Source organism: Eleutherodactylus coqui, chromosome 1 (genome assembly GCF_035609145.1).
Source record: "Eleutherodactylus coqui strain aEleCoq1 chromosome 1, aEleCoq1.hap1, whole genome shotgun sequence".
NCBI lineage: Eukaryota > Metazoa > Chordata > Amphibia > Anura > Eleutherodactylidae > Eleutherodactylus > Eleutherodactylus coqui.
Genome location: NC_089837.1, coordinates 309,542,146 through 309,558,804, shown reverse-complemented (window position 1 = coordinate 309,558,804; position 16,659 = coordinate 309,542,146). Strand labels below are relative to the sequence as shown.

General features: G+C 40.5%; 1 protein-coding gene across 1 annotated transcript in view; it reads right to left on the bottom strand.

Moving 5' to 3' along the window:
* GRIK3 (glutamate ionotropic receptor kainate type subunit 3) overlaps nt 1–16,659 on the bottom strand; it is a 592,020-nt gene that overhangs the window by 286,277 nt on the left and 289,084 nt on the right. Inside the window, exon 5 of the mRNA XM_066592013.1 lies at nt 12,332–12,385. Within this exon, the coding sequence (XP_066448110.1) occupies nt 12,332–12,385 (54 nt within the window). The remainder of the gene's footprint in view (nt 1–12,331; nt 12,386–16,659) is intronic.

Sequence of the window (16,659 nt, the reverse complement as noted above, 5' to 3'; positions counted from 1 at the left end):
AAAAATAGAACTGCTTGCAAAGGTGGGGCACTACTCAGCCACGCTGAGAAATTGTAACTTCACTGTCCCCATACAACATACCGAGGATAGAACAGCAAGGCCAAATGCACACGGCTGGGTCGAAATCCGCATGTGAGATCCCGCATCCGACGCGGTGCTGGCCGGTGACCCATGTGTACCTGTCCGGATTTTTGTTATCTGTGCTGCGGATGTGTCGGCACATGCGCAATACAGATAATGCTACACCGTTGCTGGGTGATGACACGGATCCCACAGCCTTTCTGCAATGCCATTGCAGAAGTGCCGTGGATCGGATGGTTTCCATTGACTTTAATAGAAGCCGTCCGTGCAGAATCTTCACCATAATAGAACATGCTGCGATTTTCACTGTGATTGATTTCTGCTAGTGGACAGACAAAAGCGATTTTCAATAGCACATCTATGGGCGGTATTTGCTGCAGAATCCGGAGGCGTATGTCCGCTCCAGATTCCGCAATGTGAATATGCCTGTGTGCATTCGACCGAAAGAAGAATAGAGAAAAATTTGCTATACTATCATGTACAAAGCAAAAAAAAAATAAAAAATGGCAAAAATATGACAACAAAGAAGCAATAAATTCAGTGCCAAGAATGAGATCAAATTCTTTCAAAAGCCTTGCATCTCCTGCTCTGACATTATGTACTACACTTCCACTGCATCGATGGCTTCAAGGAAAATGTGTGCCTTGCTTTTTCTGGTGACAGCACTTTCATTTGCAAAAGAGGTGAAGAAGTAGGCATTCTTCAGTCTCCACAATGCACTTTTCAGGTAATCCCTGTACCCTCACTCACATTCACCTCTTTTGAGTTTCACATGCTTGAACTTTTCATTCCACTGTCCATGCGAGTAGTGGTAATTCACCGTCCCCGAATCCTTCGCCATTTACTAACCAACTTAGGTCCCCTACACAAGGGTCGAAATTCCCGCAGAATTTCCGCCCGTGCACGCCTGCATAGGATTGCATTACAATACGCAATCCTATGCAGACGGCCGCGATTTGCTCCCAGGCCACGGGCTCGGCTCTGCGCATGCGCCGACTTACCGGCAGCCGGCACATCAAAGAGCCAGAGCCTCGGGAGAGGTGAGCGCCGCACTGGTCCCTGCAAAGGCTCGGGATGGGTCCCGCTGCGAGAATTCTCGCAGTGGGATCCGACCCGGCTGTCTGCAGGTGGCCTTAAAGGAGTTTTCCACGGAAGTCAGCGTGGAAATTCCGGCTCCAAATACACAGATATTTCCATTTCAGTTTGTGGTATCACCATATCTCCTGGGCAGCATGCCCGCTATCATGGGCTCATATTTGACTCCACTTTTTCCTTCACTGCCTATATTCAATCACCTGCCCTTATCATATCACCTGGACCTCAAAAACCGTTTGGCTGTCTGATGGGTTGTGTTTATATTTTATGAGTGGTTATTTCATGCTTGTTTTAATCACTAATATAAAGATTAATCATTATCCTAATCTCTCCAACTGGTGCTAACATTGAAAAGCTGTCTCTAAGGCCACCTGCTCACAAGATCCACAGCAAATACCTTCATAACATGCTATGGAAAAAATCGCTTCTTCCTGCACACACGTGGAAAGCAATGGTGGTTTCCGTAAGCTGAAGAAAAATTGCAGCGTGCTCCATGTCTGTGCGGTGTCCGCACAGATGGCTTCCATTGAAGTCGATGGAAGCTGTCCGACCCGTGGCCCGTCTGCAATTGACATTGTAGATTGGTTGTGGGTACCTGCATCATCGCCTAGCAACGATGTGGGAAAAATAAGCATTTTTTAAAAATGTGGACTGCGCATGTCTGACAGCGACTCACCGCATGCATCCGCACTACAGAAATAGAAGAAATAATCAGGTATGCAGGGTTGCATGCGGAACCCGACCAGCTTCTGTGCAAGCTGCCTAAATCTCAACCAATGCCAAGACTTGTTTTATTTCAACTATTTTATATACATGAATTGTGGACATTGTATATAGTATGCATAATGAAGTCTAATCAAGGTACCGTAAGCAGTGTACAGAGGTAAAGACACATTAACATTTACCCATTAACTCAATAGTTGCCCAGTAACACTTTGATTGACTGCTCAGCCCAAGAGCAAATCAAAGTCTAGTAGGTGAATATAGAATGTATTTGCTGATCGTGCAAATCCCATTCAAGAGACATAAATTTGTAGCAGTTTTATCAGTTGTGCAGTGGTAGCTGTTGCTTACATAGGACTGCTATTATATATGTTGTAACATCCCGATGGAAGGCAGAATTACAACGCAAAAGTAATGGTGTCATGATAGTAAAACAAAAGATTCAGCTGTGTTACATTTTTCTACATGTTGCCGAGTGCTAGACACAAAGCTTGATTTTACGGCATTATTGCTGTGTGATGTACAGTATATAATAAAATCATACCTTTTACAAAAAAAATTCACAGTGTTTTTGATAGAGTCTTTTAAAAAATATTGCATTTACCCATAGGATTTGGCAACATTTTACATTTTTTCAGAGGCAAGTGTTAATCTAAGGGACTAAGCTTTGACTCAGGAGCATTCCGATACTTGCAGTATGAGGCAATAGGCCAATTCATTAGGATCCCCAGGGCTTCGTACCACTGAATCCTAGGCACACGCAGAACAAACTAAGAACACAGCCTGAAGGAACTCTGCATTATAACATCACTTCTGCAATATATCTGTCACTACTCACCAGTGGCGTTAATAGAGATTTCTTATCTACTCATTTATTACAGATCCCTTCTTCCTCTCCCCCTGGGCATACCTACACATTAAATGTGTAAGCCGTAATTAATAGAAGGTTTTCCTCCAGCTTAGCAGAATAGATAATAATCAACATAAATTTGTTGGCTGTCGACTTCTAAAATACCTAGGCTTTTTCCCCCCTACTAACTGAACTTCATAAAAATAGATAACAAAGGGCTATTGTACAGTGTGATGTTATTCATATTGGAACACCAAATAGGAAGGCAGATAGAATATTGAGCATTTTTAACATTTTGTGATTTTTATTAGAGTTACTAATAGGGTTAAAGAGGTATTCTGGGTCTTTAACTACTGATGTCAATAGCTGATTAATAGGGGATCATCACTAGGGATCCCCGCCAATCAGCTGATCGTTTGGCCTACTGTGAGTGCAAAGGGCTGGGGGTTGTCATAAGTGGACAGGGAAGGAAGTGTAATAGCTGGCTTTGCTCCCGTTAAAATCATTGGAAGGGCTGCTTCCCATTACACTTCCATCTTTTCATTGCGGTCAGAAACAGAAGTGTAATAGGAGGCATCACTCTCATTAATTTAAATGGGAGTGAAGCCAGCTATTACACTTCCTCTCCTGACCACCTATGATGATGTCCGGCATGCTGCACTGTCAGCAAGCCAAACGATCAACTGATCACTGGGGATCCTAAATGGCGGTCCCCAGTCGATCAACTACTGATGGCCTATCCTGAGAAAAGTTATCAGCAGTTAAAGTCCTGGAATACACCTTTATAGTCCTCAGTGATCTTTTTGAAGCAAAATTGATGGGAACTTTAGGGGTGGCACTTATCCCAAGCAGTATTGTTAGTTGTTGTGTTAATTAACTTTTACGTTTTCTATTGTGAAAAAACTTGACATAAAAGTGCAGAAGGAATATATATTTATAGCCAATTTGTAAAATATGCCATAAAAATCTGATGAGCATAAATGGCAGATAAAGTACAGTAGTCAGTGAGGCACTGGCCATAAACCCCATTTATTTTAGTGATTGTCAGTGTGACAGAAGTCTGAACCCCAGCGACTAATTATTTATGGGATAATTTATTCATATGCAAAGCATTTATCTGGTATAAAAATCCCTATGTAAACATGACGTAATGTAAAGTATTTTAAAAAAAAATTAACAAAACATGTTCAAAGTAGATATAATTAGCCTGTAACCAGAAATGCTCAAGGCAGACAGCGCTTGGATAATGATCAAGTGTGTGCACATTATCTATAATACTGACAGTCAGCATCAAGTCATTGATATCTCCACAGGAGATGAATTTCTGTGTCACATTTGAGCACGGATACAATATTATAGAACACTGAGTCCATATGCCACACAGTCATAAGTCATTATGTGCATTTATCAAACACTCGATTCACTGGTTTGGATTTTCTTTTCTGAATGTATTAGGTTTTCTTTTACATATATATATATATTATGTGCTGGAAATAGTATAGTATATGATTGCCAACATTGTTGACTGGTGTAAAAAAGTATTAACCCCTTTTAGAAATCCCATACTGGATATTTGTCTGACTGGTTTCTGACCATAGAGAAAAATATAATATTACACAAGGAATTTAAATCTGACTGATCCTCCGCAGGCCACAAACATGCTGGAAAAGTCAGCCTTCTCCTGTCACATAGCTTCACCTTCTCTCCTGCTTTACATCTACCCTCCCTCACCCTTCCTTTTTTTGGATTACACTTGGCCACATCTACTCTCCCTACCATCTCCAAAGTGGCCATCAACTATTGACTACCAGGCCTATGATCACTTGCTCTTGTTACAAACTCTCCTTCATTGGCATCACAAACTTGGCCTTCTCCTGGATGTTCTCATACTTTACTGACCAAGCATTAACTGTCTCCAACTCGCACACTACAACCTTGTTTCGACCTCTCTATGTTGCTGTTCCCCAAGGCTTTGTCCTAGGAACTCTACTCTTAATCATCTACTTCTTTGGCATAGGACAACTCATGGAATTCCACGGCTTTGACTACCACCTTTACACTGATGGCACTCAAATCTGTCTCTCTTGCTCAGATGTTATCTCTTCACTATCCAGAATACTAGAGTGTATATTGGCTAACTTTCCCTTTTTCCCTTCCTGCTTTCTAAAACTTAACATAGAAATAATGGAACACCAGGCCTAATAATCACAACCAATGGCTCCATACTTTCCACAGTCCCAAAAATCTGTGTCTCTGTGTAACTCTTGACTCTTTCAAACAATACATACAAACCTTTGCCACCTCTTGCTTTCTGTAACTTAACAACATCTATCAGATTCAATTTTCCCTCACCCCTCATTCAAAAAAATGTTTCTACATGTCTGCATAATTTCCCACCTAAACTACTGCAATACTCTTCTCCGTGGCTTCCCATCCAACACTCTTGCACCCCTCCAATCCATCCTCCTCACTGCTGCCTGACTACACCTCATCGCCTGTTACTCCCCTGCCTCTCCCCACTTCCAATTCATTCACTAGCTATCCATTGTCTAGAAAATCCAGTTCAAAATATTATCAATGACATACAAGATTGTCCATAATCTGTCTCCCCCATACATCTCTGGTCTAATAATAATGGTAAAATAATAATCATCATCGTCGTCATCATCATCATAATACTGTATGGGTTACAAAAGTAAGTTACCTCTGCTCTTGATGTCTGATTGCACTAGATAGCAAATGAAATCACTTTCAATTAGATATAATTCTTTTATGTGTTTGTTGAGGATTTGTGAAAATGCAGGTAGGGTACTTAGCACACAGAGCATTGCCTAAACATGATAAAATTTTATCTGTTTTTCAGTTGAGATAAGCTATGTACAGGTTTACTAACTTTGAATGTATACAACAGTATCCAATTGGCACTGACCACTAAAAGACACACTTGTTAGCATTAAATAAAATTCTGCTAAAAAATCCCTGCATCTTATACACTGCAGTCAGGGGCTCAGCAGCATCAGATCACCCTTGTCAAGTTCTCAATGATCAGGCAAAGCACTCAAAAGATTGCTGTGCCTGATCATTTTGAGAATTGTGTGGCTGTTAATAGCTTATGCAGTTGTCTTTTTCCTGACCCAAGAGTGATCTGTATGATCAGGGCAAGGCAGCAAGCGAAGCTGAATGTGATGTAAACATCACGTTCATCTTTCTGAGTCAGGAAGGGTATCATTTCTCCTTAAGGAAAGCACCTATAAGGTGTAGTGAGGAGACTTATAAGGTCATCCATGCTCCTCTGGAAAACATGCAAATAGAGAAGATGGAATAATACCTTTGCAGCACAACCTAAAGGTAGCACTCCTGCAAGTCAATGTCAGACTTTTTAGATGAGCTACGTCATTATTAGAGATGAGCGAGCATACTCGTCCGAGCTTGATGCCCGTTCGAGTATTAGGGTGCTCGAGATGCTCATTACTCGAGATGAGCACCACGCAGTACTCGTCTCGACTAAACGAGCACTGACCATTGAATTCAATGGAGCCGGCAATACAGCCGGCTCCATTGAAAGCAATGGCCTGCCGGCGAGCGCGGGATGAATTTTCGGGAAGGGGTTAAAAATATAAGCCCTTCCCTGAAATTCATCCAGAAATGTGTAAAAAGTAAAAAAAAAATATACTCACCTTGTCCCGGCAGACGGAGTTCAGCCGCGGCCGGCCGGCAGTTCTCCTGAACTGCTGTGAGTAGTATTCAGCAGCCGGGGATTTAAAATTCCTGCCTGCTGAATGAGCTGCCTCTGATTGGTCACAGCCTCACCAATCAGAGGCAGCTCTCACTCACCCATTCATGAATGGGTGAGTGAGTGCTGCCTCTGATTGGCTCAGCGCAGGGACCAATCAGGGGAAGCTCTCAGCTCTCTATTTTGGAAAAATGGGGATGATTTTATCACTCAGCCGATTAAGATGAGCAACAACACTGAGGGACTAATTAAAGATCCCTTAATTATCAGCAGGTTACCTTTCCAAGCAGCTATTTGTTCTATTTGTGCAGCAAAAAAGTACATTAGAGAACAGGTAGACTGTCAATTTATTAACATGAGCTCTATGACTCACCCTGATAAATTCATTAAGTTTTTGCTGAATCAGTCAAACAATTTGTAATTACCTTAACAGGGAAGGCTTTGAATCAATATGGTAATTTGGAATGATAGCCATTCTGACTGTGATCAAATGACCAAGTCAAGTAATATAATATTTCGACCAGTCCTTCAAGAGTTTTGAGAATAATTGCAAGAATAAAAGTTAGTAGTCATGTGTGCTTTTCCATTGAAATCCAAAATTTAATCTGACAAGCTTTTCTAATTTGGGAGATAGGCCTATTTCCTCAGTTATAGACTTGGGGCTCTTTTACATGAGCTTATATCGGCAGCCGTTTTCACGACCAGACGATATACACTATGATCTGAGGAGTAAAAACTTGTGAACGGGTGCACAAATCTAACGCTCATATACGCCGAGGCCACAATGCCACCGTGCAGTTGCCCCTTCTCTGCCCCTTGCCGGCTCACCTCCTCTCTCCTCTCCTCCAGCGTCTTGCAACAGGAGGGAGCAGGACGGGGGTGGAGCTAAGATCCCGCCCCCTCATCTCCCCTTGTCCGCAACCAGCAATGGGAGGAGGCGGGGCATGGTGGCTAGTAGCTCCGCCCCCCAAATCTTCCCCTCTTCCATTGCTAACAGCTGAAAGGGAGGAGAGAAGGGGGAGGGAGTTTAGCAGTCACACTGCTAAACTCCCTCCCACCTCCCTTCTCTGTCCAGTGTCATTGGCTCCCATAGGAGTCGATGCAAAAGGACTGGGAAAAAGGACTAGCTTTTGGACCTGACGTAAAAGCGCCCAGCGCTATATTTGCTGGGCGGGTGCTTTCACATTGCAGGAATATGGCCATGTAATCTGATGCATTGGAATCCAACGCTTCTGATCGTAGCGTATATCGGTCGACCGTGAAAACAGCGGCTGATATATACACTTGTATGAAAGAGCCCTTAGAAGAATTCCCCATTAAACCAGATAAGGAGCCAAACGTGGAAACGGCCTGCATAAGATGAGGCAAAGATATGAATGGCTCAGTACTAAATACTAATATATCATTTGTATGTATACTGAATGCAAATTTGTGAATATCTAGCTTATAACCAAAAATATTTCTATTGAGATGTAACTGTTGTACAAGAGGCTCTATGGTGAGAGTAAAAAAAGAGGGGGGAAAGAGGACACTCCTGTCTTGTACCTATTTTATTATCAAATATGGGGGAGAATTAGTCCAAGAACTTAATTTTAGTTTGAATGGAGAAATATGAAACTCATGTCACAGTAAGAAACCCATGGAGAGAGCAAAAATGAGGCGGAAAAGAGGACACCTGTACCTGTTCTGTACCTCTTTTTATATCAAATGGGGGAAAGGATTAGCTAATCAAATTTTAATTTTAGCATGAGGGGAAGAATATAAAAGTTATATCACAGTTAGAAAAGGTCATCTCAAGTCTGCTTGTTGAAGGACCTAAGACCATTTTACACGCGTAGATACCCTCTCAAACAACTAAAATATTTAGTGATCTATTTGCATAAAGTGTTAATGGCCATTAATGTTTAAACGTATGCCCAGCTGTGCAAACAGCTGCTGACATATCCATTGTTCCCCTCATGGCTAGTGTAAACATACTGCGAGGTGAACATTGTGCAGTCTTTTTAAGGATGAGCGAAATACATTCAAATGGAGTGTATTTGCTCAGTCTTTGAATGGCTCAACGATGGATTTTATGTGAAGTAAAATCCATCGTTCAAATGAAAGTGGAGGATTTCCCATGTTTACATGGAATGTTATGGCTCATTTTCAGCCGTTTGAACAAATTTTGAGTGTTAATCATTACGTATAAAAAGGCCTTAAATTTATATATTCCCAGTAAACTCGATTAAATGCTTTCTGAATATATATACTTAAGATCATTAGTGGCTGCTTTTGTACAGTAGCATGAGAGATTATGTCACCAACTAAAAAGATTTTATCAGTAAATTGCCACAGAGGAATAAATCCCGTTTTTTTAGGGAGTATTAGGGTCAATAGAAAAGCAGTCAATCTAGGTGCTAGAATTTTGGTAAATATTAATGTCAATATTTAAGATAGAAATTGAGCGTGAATTATTTCAGTGTAATTTGTCCTTCCCCGGTTTAGGATAACAGATATATTTGCTTGGGAGAACATCGGAGGAGCAATGTTCAGGGACAATACCTGGTTAAAATAGGAAGTAAGGTGAGAGTCTAAAATATGTCATTTTTTGTAGTTTATAGGGTGAGAAGCCATTAGGGCACGGGCTATTGCCATTAGAAAGGGATTTACCGTATATACTTGAGTATAAGCCAACTTATTAAGCACATTTTTTATGCTGAAAAAGCCCCCCCCCCCCCAGCTTATACTTGAGTGAGGGTCCCGAAAACTAAAAGAAATCTATACTCATGTCTATGCCGCTGCCGGGGCTCGGTGCGTCTAGCTGCCTGGGTCCTGTCACTGTAATGAAGTTCTTTGCTGAAAGAATCACAGGCAGTGCTCAGCCAATCACAGGCAGCACTCGGCCAGTCATTGAATTCATTTGTGGTGAAATTAGGTGCCTCGGCTTACATTCGGGTCAGCTTATGCTCGAGTATATACAGTAATTATGTCTGAGGTTTCTTCATTGTAATAGGAGTGCTTAAGGATCTACCAGCTTTATTTGAGAGAAAAGGGAGATGAATTAACAAATCTGTTACTTCTGTTACTTCTTTGGTATCTATCAGGGAGGTAACATTATATAAAGAGGCACAAAAGTGGTCCGCAATATCAAGAATCTGTTAAGGCCCTGTAGTGAGATAACCCTCAGAGGAATGTAGTTGATCAATTTGCTTACCTCTAATATGAGCAATTAGATTCCTAGTAAACATAGAGATAGCTTTATTAGCATATGCATACAATTTTGCCTTACCCCATCAGATAGTCCTTTCAGCCATATCTTCCTCTCTGGAGGATAGTGAGGTACTTGTGTTTTGCTATTTGAGCATGCAGTTCCAGAGTAGGGTGAAAGATATATTGTCTTTCAAGTGTAACAAGTTGTTTAAGGACAGTGCTAAAGGACCCCATTACTAACTTTTGGAAGTAATGAAAGAAGGATGTAGAGAATAGAGAAGGAAAGGAGTTAGGGGCATAAACAGTGGCAAACGTAATTAGATTGCCTGCTAACATCCCAAACGTCTGTGTGAAGTGCTGCAAAATATGTATGTGCTATATAAATGAGCAAAATAAATAAACTAAAAGAATAATATAATGGCTGCAGGGGTCAATCTCTGTATTAGTTGTTGTAAATGGAAGTATGCTTCATAGTACTATTGCGAACTCTTTAGATTTAGTATCCAAGGTAAAGGGAAAATGCTATGATAGTGGAAATCAAAAAATTTGGAGTAGCTCGAATGTCAGAAATATGTTTCCTGAATCCTAATTACATCAGCACAGAGACTGTTATAGTTGGAGAGAGCCACCCGCCTCCTTACTGGGTTATTAAGGCCCTTAGCATTATGTATAATTATTGTAAGAGCCATGGTGATTATTCCTAAAATAAGGTTGGAGATTAACACTGGCATACAAAAATGTGCTTGAAATTGGCCATTTATAGAGTATAAATAAAGTAAATAGCAACATGACTGAAACAAATGCAGAGGCTACTGGTGTTCTGTTCGCATTACTCCTGATTTGGAGCAATAACCTTTCTCTACACTTATGAAAGAGGTTGTAGGTCACTGGACAAGTACCTGAAACCTGCTCTGCAATCAAAAGGAGTATGAACCAGCGCTCATAAGCCAGCACACCACACTCAGGGTATATAATGAAAAACAGTTTAAATTAACTTGTAGATAATAAATCAAGATACAAAGGGTAACTTTTATTTATCCGTGAAAACTGGTAAATGAGGGTGATTATATTTTCAAGCTTAGCACATGTGATGACTTCTCTGATGATTTTAAGATCTCGAAGAGACAAAAGATTGTGGGAAGATTTGTTAAGTAGGTCATAACTGGAAGCAATCTTCTGTTCATAAACAAAGTCATTAGCATTAAAAGGTTTGTCTGAGTTAAAAGTTTTAACTAAATATAGCTCCCCATGGCTACAACATAACAAATAGCTCATACTCACCTCTCCCTGCTCCCCAACTATCCCCTGCTGATAGCTCCAGGTCTTCCTGGTGAAGTGCTATTTACAAGCTGCAGTCAGCCTGTGCTGTCCTGAGCTGTGTCATTGGCTACAGTGGCAGGTTTACGTGGCTGACTGGAGACCTGGAGCCATGGGAGGGTGGACAGACGGGGAGCAGGGAGAGGTGAGTATTAGCTATTTGTTATGTTGTGGCCATCGGGGAGCTATTTTTATACACAACTTTTAACTCGGACAACCCTTTTAATGGTAATGACTTTGTCTATGAGCAAAAGATTGCTTCCAGTTAAAACTATTTAACAAATCTTCCCACAATCTTTTCATGCTTTGTGATAATCAGAGAAGTCATCAGTATCTACTTACCAAATATTATATGTGGTAAGTTCGAGAATTTAATCTCCCAATCACTCTATGAAAACATGCCCTAAAACCATGCAGTATCTAACTTTTACAAAATGTTAACAAATAAAGGAGAGCCTTCTTCATTTACAGCAAAATGGGAGGAAAAATTATAGATTAATCTTGACCCATTACAAATAAAAGGAATTCTAAGAAATGGACATTATTTTTCCATTTCAAATATAATACAAGAAATTACCTATAGAGTCCGACCTCACTGGTATAAAACACCCAAACTGCTTCACAGAAGAAGTAAAAAGGTTTCCCGAAACAGTTGTAGATGCAATATCTGTATTGGAAACATTTCTCACATCAGATTTGAATGTGGAAAATTAAACCTTTTTGGGAAAAGGTAGGTAAAATGATCAAGAAATGTCTTGCCATAGACCAACACTTATCTCCCAAACTGTGATGTTGGCTGCTTTGCACTTATCTGGATAAGGAAGCCAGGAGTTGATCCATCCTGCATTCACAGCCCATATATCATGGTTAGCAGAGTGCTGCATTGACCACTATGAATAAAATATAAATACCTTATTTTACCCTGGAACACCAAGGAAGGAACAACTTCCCTAGACAACCAAAGTTAGTGACATTAACCCCTTCACTTCTTTAAATCAAAGGGCAATTTTAATAAGTCTAAAATATTTTTTTCTTAGCTTTGTTCTCTAAATCCGGGTGCACCCTGTAGTCCAAAAATACAAATATTAGAAATTTGAACTTTTCATTTATATAGTAATTATACATTAATATTAATAACTGAAAGCAAGAGAGAACCCTTATTTACTGAATGAAAATCAATGTTTTCTACTGATTCAGGTAATATTTCCTAATATTTATGTTTGCCTTATAAACCAGTGACACATTATTAGTGTGGCAAATATAACAAATGTGCAAAAATAGAAGACATAGTGTGCCATGATCATCAATAAAAAACACAAAATGTATTTTGTGAGCCTTACCAGTGTGGTGAAGATGTAATGATAATATTCTGTCATCATTCCCATTGCCATAGCCTGCAATACAAGCATAAAGTGTATTATAAAATAATAGACAATACAACTCTAGACAATGAATATAGATACATTGGGGGATTTATCAAATGAAATGTGGTGTGAAAAGGTTGCAAATTTGGCATAAGTCTAGACTGCATAAAAAGTGCTACTTAAACTTATAATAAATTATTGTAAGTTATGCGCAACTTTTACTGCTACTTGTAGCTCACATGGATTTCTGTTTAGGGGGATGGATGGAGATTAGGGATAGTGAGGTGATCAGCATTTACTGATACTGTTGTACAGCCATCTGTAATAGTAGTTTTCTCCTCAAGATGTATCACAGTTTTGTTTTATTTTATCCTACCACTTATGACTATGAGTGAATGTAATAAACAATGACAAGCTGTTTTCCATAGAATGCACTTCCCTATGTGAAAACTCACATGAACTTACAAATGACAGACAACGTGCTGCCTTTTTCCTGTCACTGCACAAAATCACTTAGCAAATGTTTGTCAGAAATCCCTCAGTGTGTAATGTGTCCCCCCACACAGACATGCCCTGCCTTCTTTCTGTCACTGCAGAAAACCCATGAGTGGTCAGTCTTTCAGAAATCCCTCAGTGTGTAATATGTCTCTCCCTCACCGCATGCCTGTTTAGGACAGCAGGCTTGGGGATGGGGCTGGGAAACGGCCCATCAGTTTACTCTCACTGGCAGAATTTACAGTGCTTTGGAAAACAATACAAGCATGGCAATCAAACATTCAGAAATTTTTAATTAAAACCAATTACAAAAAGTCTTAATTTCCAAAAAGATACTGATTAGAAGAAAGAAAAAAGAGTTCCAAGGTGTGCATAGTTTAAAAAAAAATCGTACTATTTTTGTATAAACAAATTCTGTGTGAATTCTGATCATGCAGTCATGTACAGGGTGATCGTAATTAAACTATAGGTGTTCAGAGGTCTCTATAAAAAAAACTAAGAGCAGAATCCAAAGGTTGGTGTGTGTACTCAGGGGTATTGGTTTTAGTTTTCTCAAGGAAAAATAATAGTACCAAATGTTGCCACCAGAGGAATATGTGGCGCTGTTGAAGTGTAAGATGTAGGAGTACGTCACAAGTATGAACCATCCATTGTGGTTTGGGACAAGATTAAGTCTACTGTACGATGGTTCAGTGATTTGTCATGTTGGAAAAACCTATAGATATGGTACAATGTGTGCTCCTTGCATGTGTTTGAGGAATTTATTACCACCTCTCAGATAGAAAAGTTTAACCAGCAAAGCAAGTTCAGCCAATGCAAAAGTCATAATATTGCAGTCTAAGGGCGCCTACCCACTTGCGATTTTTTTTCCTTTGCGTTTTGCGTTTTTTTCTGAAGAGCAATTAGGATAGAATGTGTTCTTGTCCACTTGTGTTTTTTTTTCGGTCGGTCCGTTGCAATTTTTAACATAGGAACTGTCAGTTGCATATGTGTCCTTATTTTTCTCTTAATGCACCCATGAATGTCAATGGAAATTAACGGAAAAGGCGCGAAAAAGCCGCAAAAACCGCAACGGAAAACGCGCCAAAAACGCGCGGAAAACGCTGCGTTTTTCACGCACGAAAATCGCAAACGCCAGTGGGTAGGCGCCCTTACTGTGCTGATTGGAAAAACATATTGACAGAATTCTTTTATCCGCTGCATTATATACGCCATACCATTCGCATACAGCGCAAAATATTTCCCTGGTGGTAACAGGGAAAAAGCCTATCTTCCACTGAGTATACACACCAACTTTTTTTGGTTCTGCCTCATAGCTAAACAACTATTTTCAAGATAATATTAAATTAAATCACAGAAAATTATATGCTATATCTCAAAACTCAGCATTTCCCCCTCTAGTATACACTACCTTCAGATGAGAGAGAATAGGCAACCTGGTAGATCCATCATCATTATCATTATCTTTTTGAAAAATAGTAAAAGAAGCCTGAAACTGATAGTTTATGAGACAAATGGATGGAAATGCATTATCAGAATCAAGTTTATAAATGGATCATCCTGCTATAGACCTACTGTCAGTCACCACAATAATTCTCTGCCCAGTTTGAAGCCTAGTGAACCAGGACTCTTAGACACACCAAGTTTTACAGCATTTAGCGTGGCATTTGAAAGGCTGAAAAATGCCTCCATTGATTTCAATAGGGCTTCGCAGACGACCTTTTGATGGAGTGTTTCTAACTACGTGATTTTTGAACGCTGTCTGCTCTATTTTAGTGTATTTCTGTGCTTTTAATGCACCTCATCACCCATTGTAGTGATGGGATGCATTAAAAAAACACTGCCAAACGCGTTTGAAAATACTGTTCGAAAACGAGTTAAAATGGCACATTTAAAGCATGGCGTTTTAACAAATCCTCATGCAATCTAACTCCTTTAATGGCCACCTACGGTCCATTGATGGTGGGCGGCACAAATCTTAAATCTGCAGCCATATATTTTGGCATTGATGATTTAACCCTTTCCAATCCACTGTCTGACGTCTAAAGATATTATGATTTAAGGCTGTACAGCTCCAATGTTGGAAGACGTCAGGGTTCTCTTATTGTATATTGCCAGCCTCTCTGCTGTCGGAGCCTATCCAACGTGTCACCTCATGCAGTACTGGCTTTAGCCAGCATATAGCGCTGTTGTATAACAGCGGAAAGAGAGTAAGCCCCCTAGGAAAACCAGGATAGAAATTGAATTGGAAAGGGTTAAGGATCCTGCAATCTAGCAGGGCAGGTTGGTGCAGTACTCAGACTCTGAGATAATGTGAAATCAGTGTTTACTACAGTTTTCAAACTTTAATACAAAACTGTACAAAGGGTAAGAAAATGCATAGTCCAAAAGAGAACATATCAACGTGGTACGAATGTTATATATCAGATAGATAATATAAAGCCAGATTGTAAAACCGATAAACAAGTTTTAGTATTACTAAAGGCAGAACAATAATTAATTCTGCATTTTGTATAATAGCTCTCTAAGGAACGGAATACTGTAGCTAGACCCTCTAACCTTTGGAAAGGATAAAGTGAAGACACGCAGAATACAAACATGAAAGGAAAACACATGAAGGAGAAAAAAGGATGGGGGAGACCCGCGGAGAAGATAGAAGTGTTTTATAATTGTTTTTGCCTTATTATTTCCCTTTATTTACATAATGTTCAATGAGCACCACTGGCCTGGCATAGCTGATGCATCAGTCAGTGACTAATATCATGACAGTACGTTGCTTTCTCCTATAACTGGGGCTGTATAGATGCCTCGGTTACAGTGAAAAAATGGAGATTATAAAAAAAAGGATAACTTGTGAATGTTTCCCAGAGATATTTTATGTCCTTTTTTGGGGCATGTTTTGTAACAAAGATATGTACAAATAAAAGTTAAAAATATTTTTTAAAAATACAACTAAAGTAAAAAATAGCTGTTCTGGCCGGGCTCACACGAGCGGGTTGGATTCTGAGTGCAGATATCGGCAGCGGAAGACCTGCGAGTGATTGTGGAAATGAATTGCGTATGGTCACTTAGGCGTGCACTTTTCCTTGTGGATGTAAGTGGATGGACAGCATATTGTCTATTGTGTGGAAGAAAAATTGCAAGCATGAAATGACATCAGAAAGTAGCCCAACCGAGGGGCGGAGCCTGGACGCCGAGCGGTATGGCAGCCTGAGAACAGCGCTCCCGCTTGCAGGCACCCTCAGGGACCCACAGCAGTGGCGATAAAGGCAAGACATGGGCAAATCCAGCAAGGACAAAGGTGCAGAACAGCAGGGAACCCCTCGGCAGCTGAAGGGACAAGCTGACATGCAGCGCTTCTTTAGAGACCGGAGCGCTCGTTCCCCGCGCCCCCCTCTAAGATGGTGCCGGCTGGAGAGCTGGTTCCCGCTTCTGACAGGAGAGGAGAAGAAGAGACCCTTTCAGAGGAGGAGGATAACGAAGGAGTATCCAGGGGCTTTATGAAGGAGCTAATTTCACAAGCTCTTCGTCCTATCAGCGCTGACCTGGCTGATATTAAAGAGGAGTTCAGGCAGCTGGGGCACAGAGTGGAAGATCTGGAGTCCACATCTGCAGTTATCACCACCCACGCAAGACAGCTTGAGCAAGTAGTAAAGGATCAACATCTACACCTGAATAGGGTGTTGCTGATGCAGGAAGACCTTGAGAACCGAAATCGGCGCAACAACGTTCGCATCAAGGGACTTCCTGAAGCTGTGGCGGGTGAGTGCCTCCCTAAGACCGCTAAAGTGATTTTTAGCTCTTTGCTA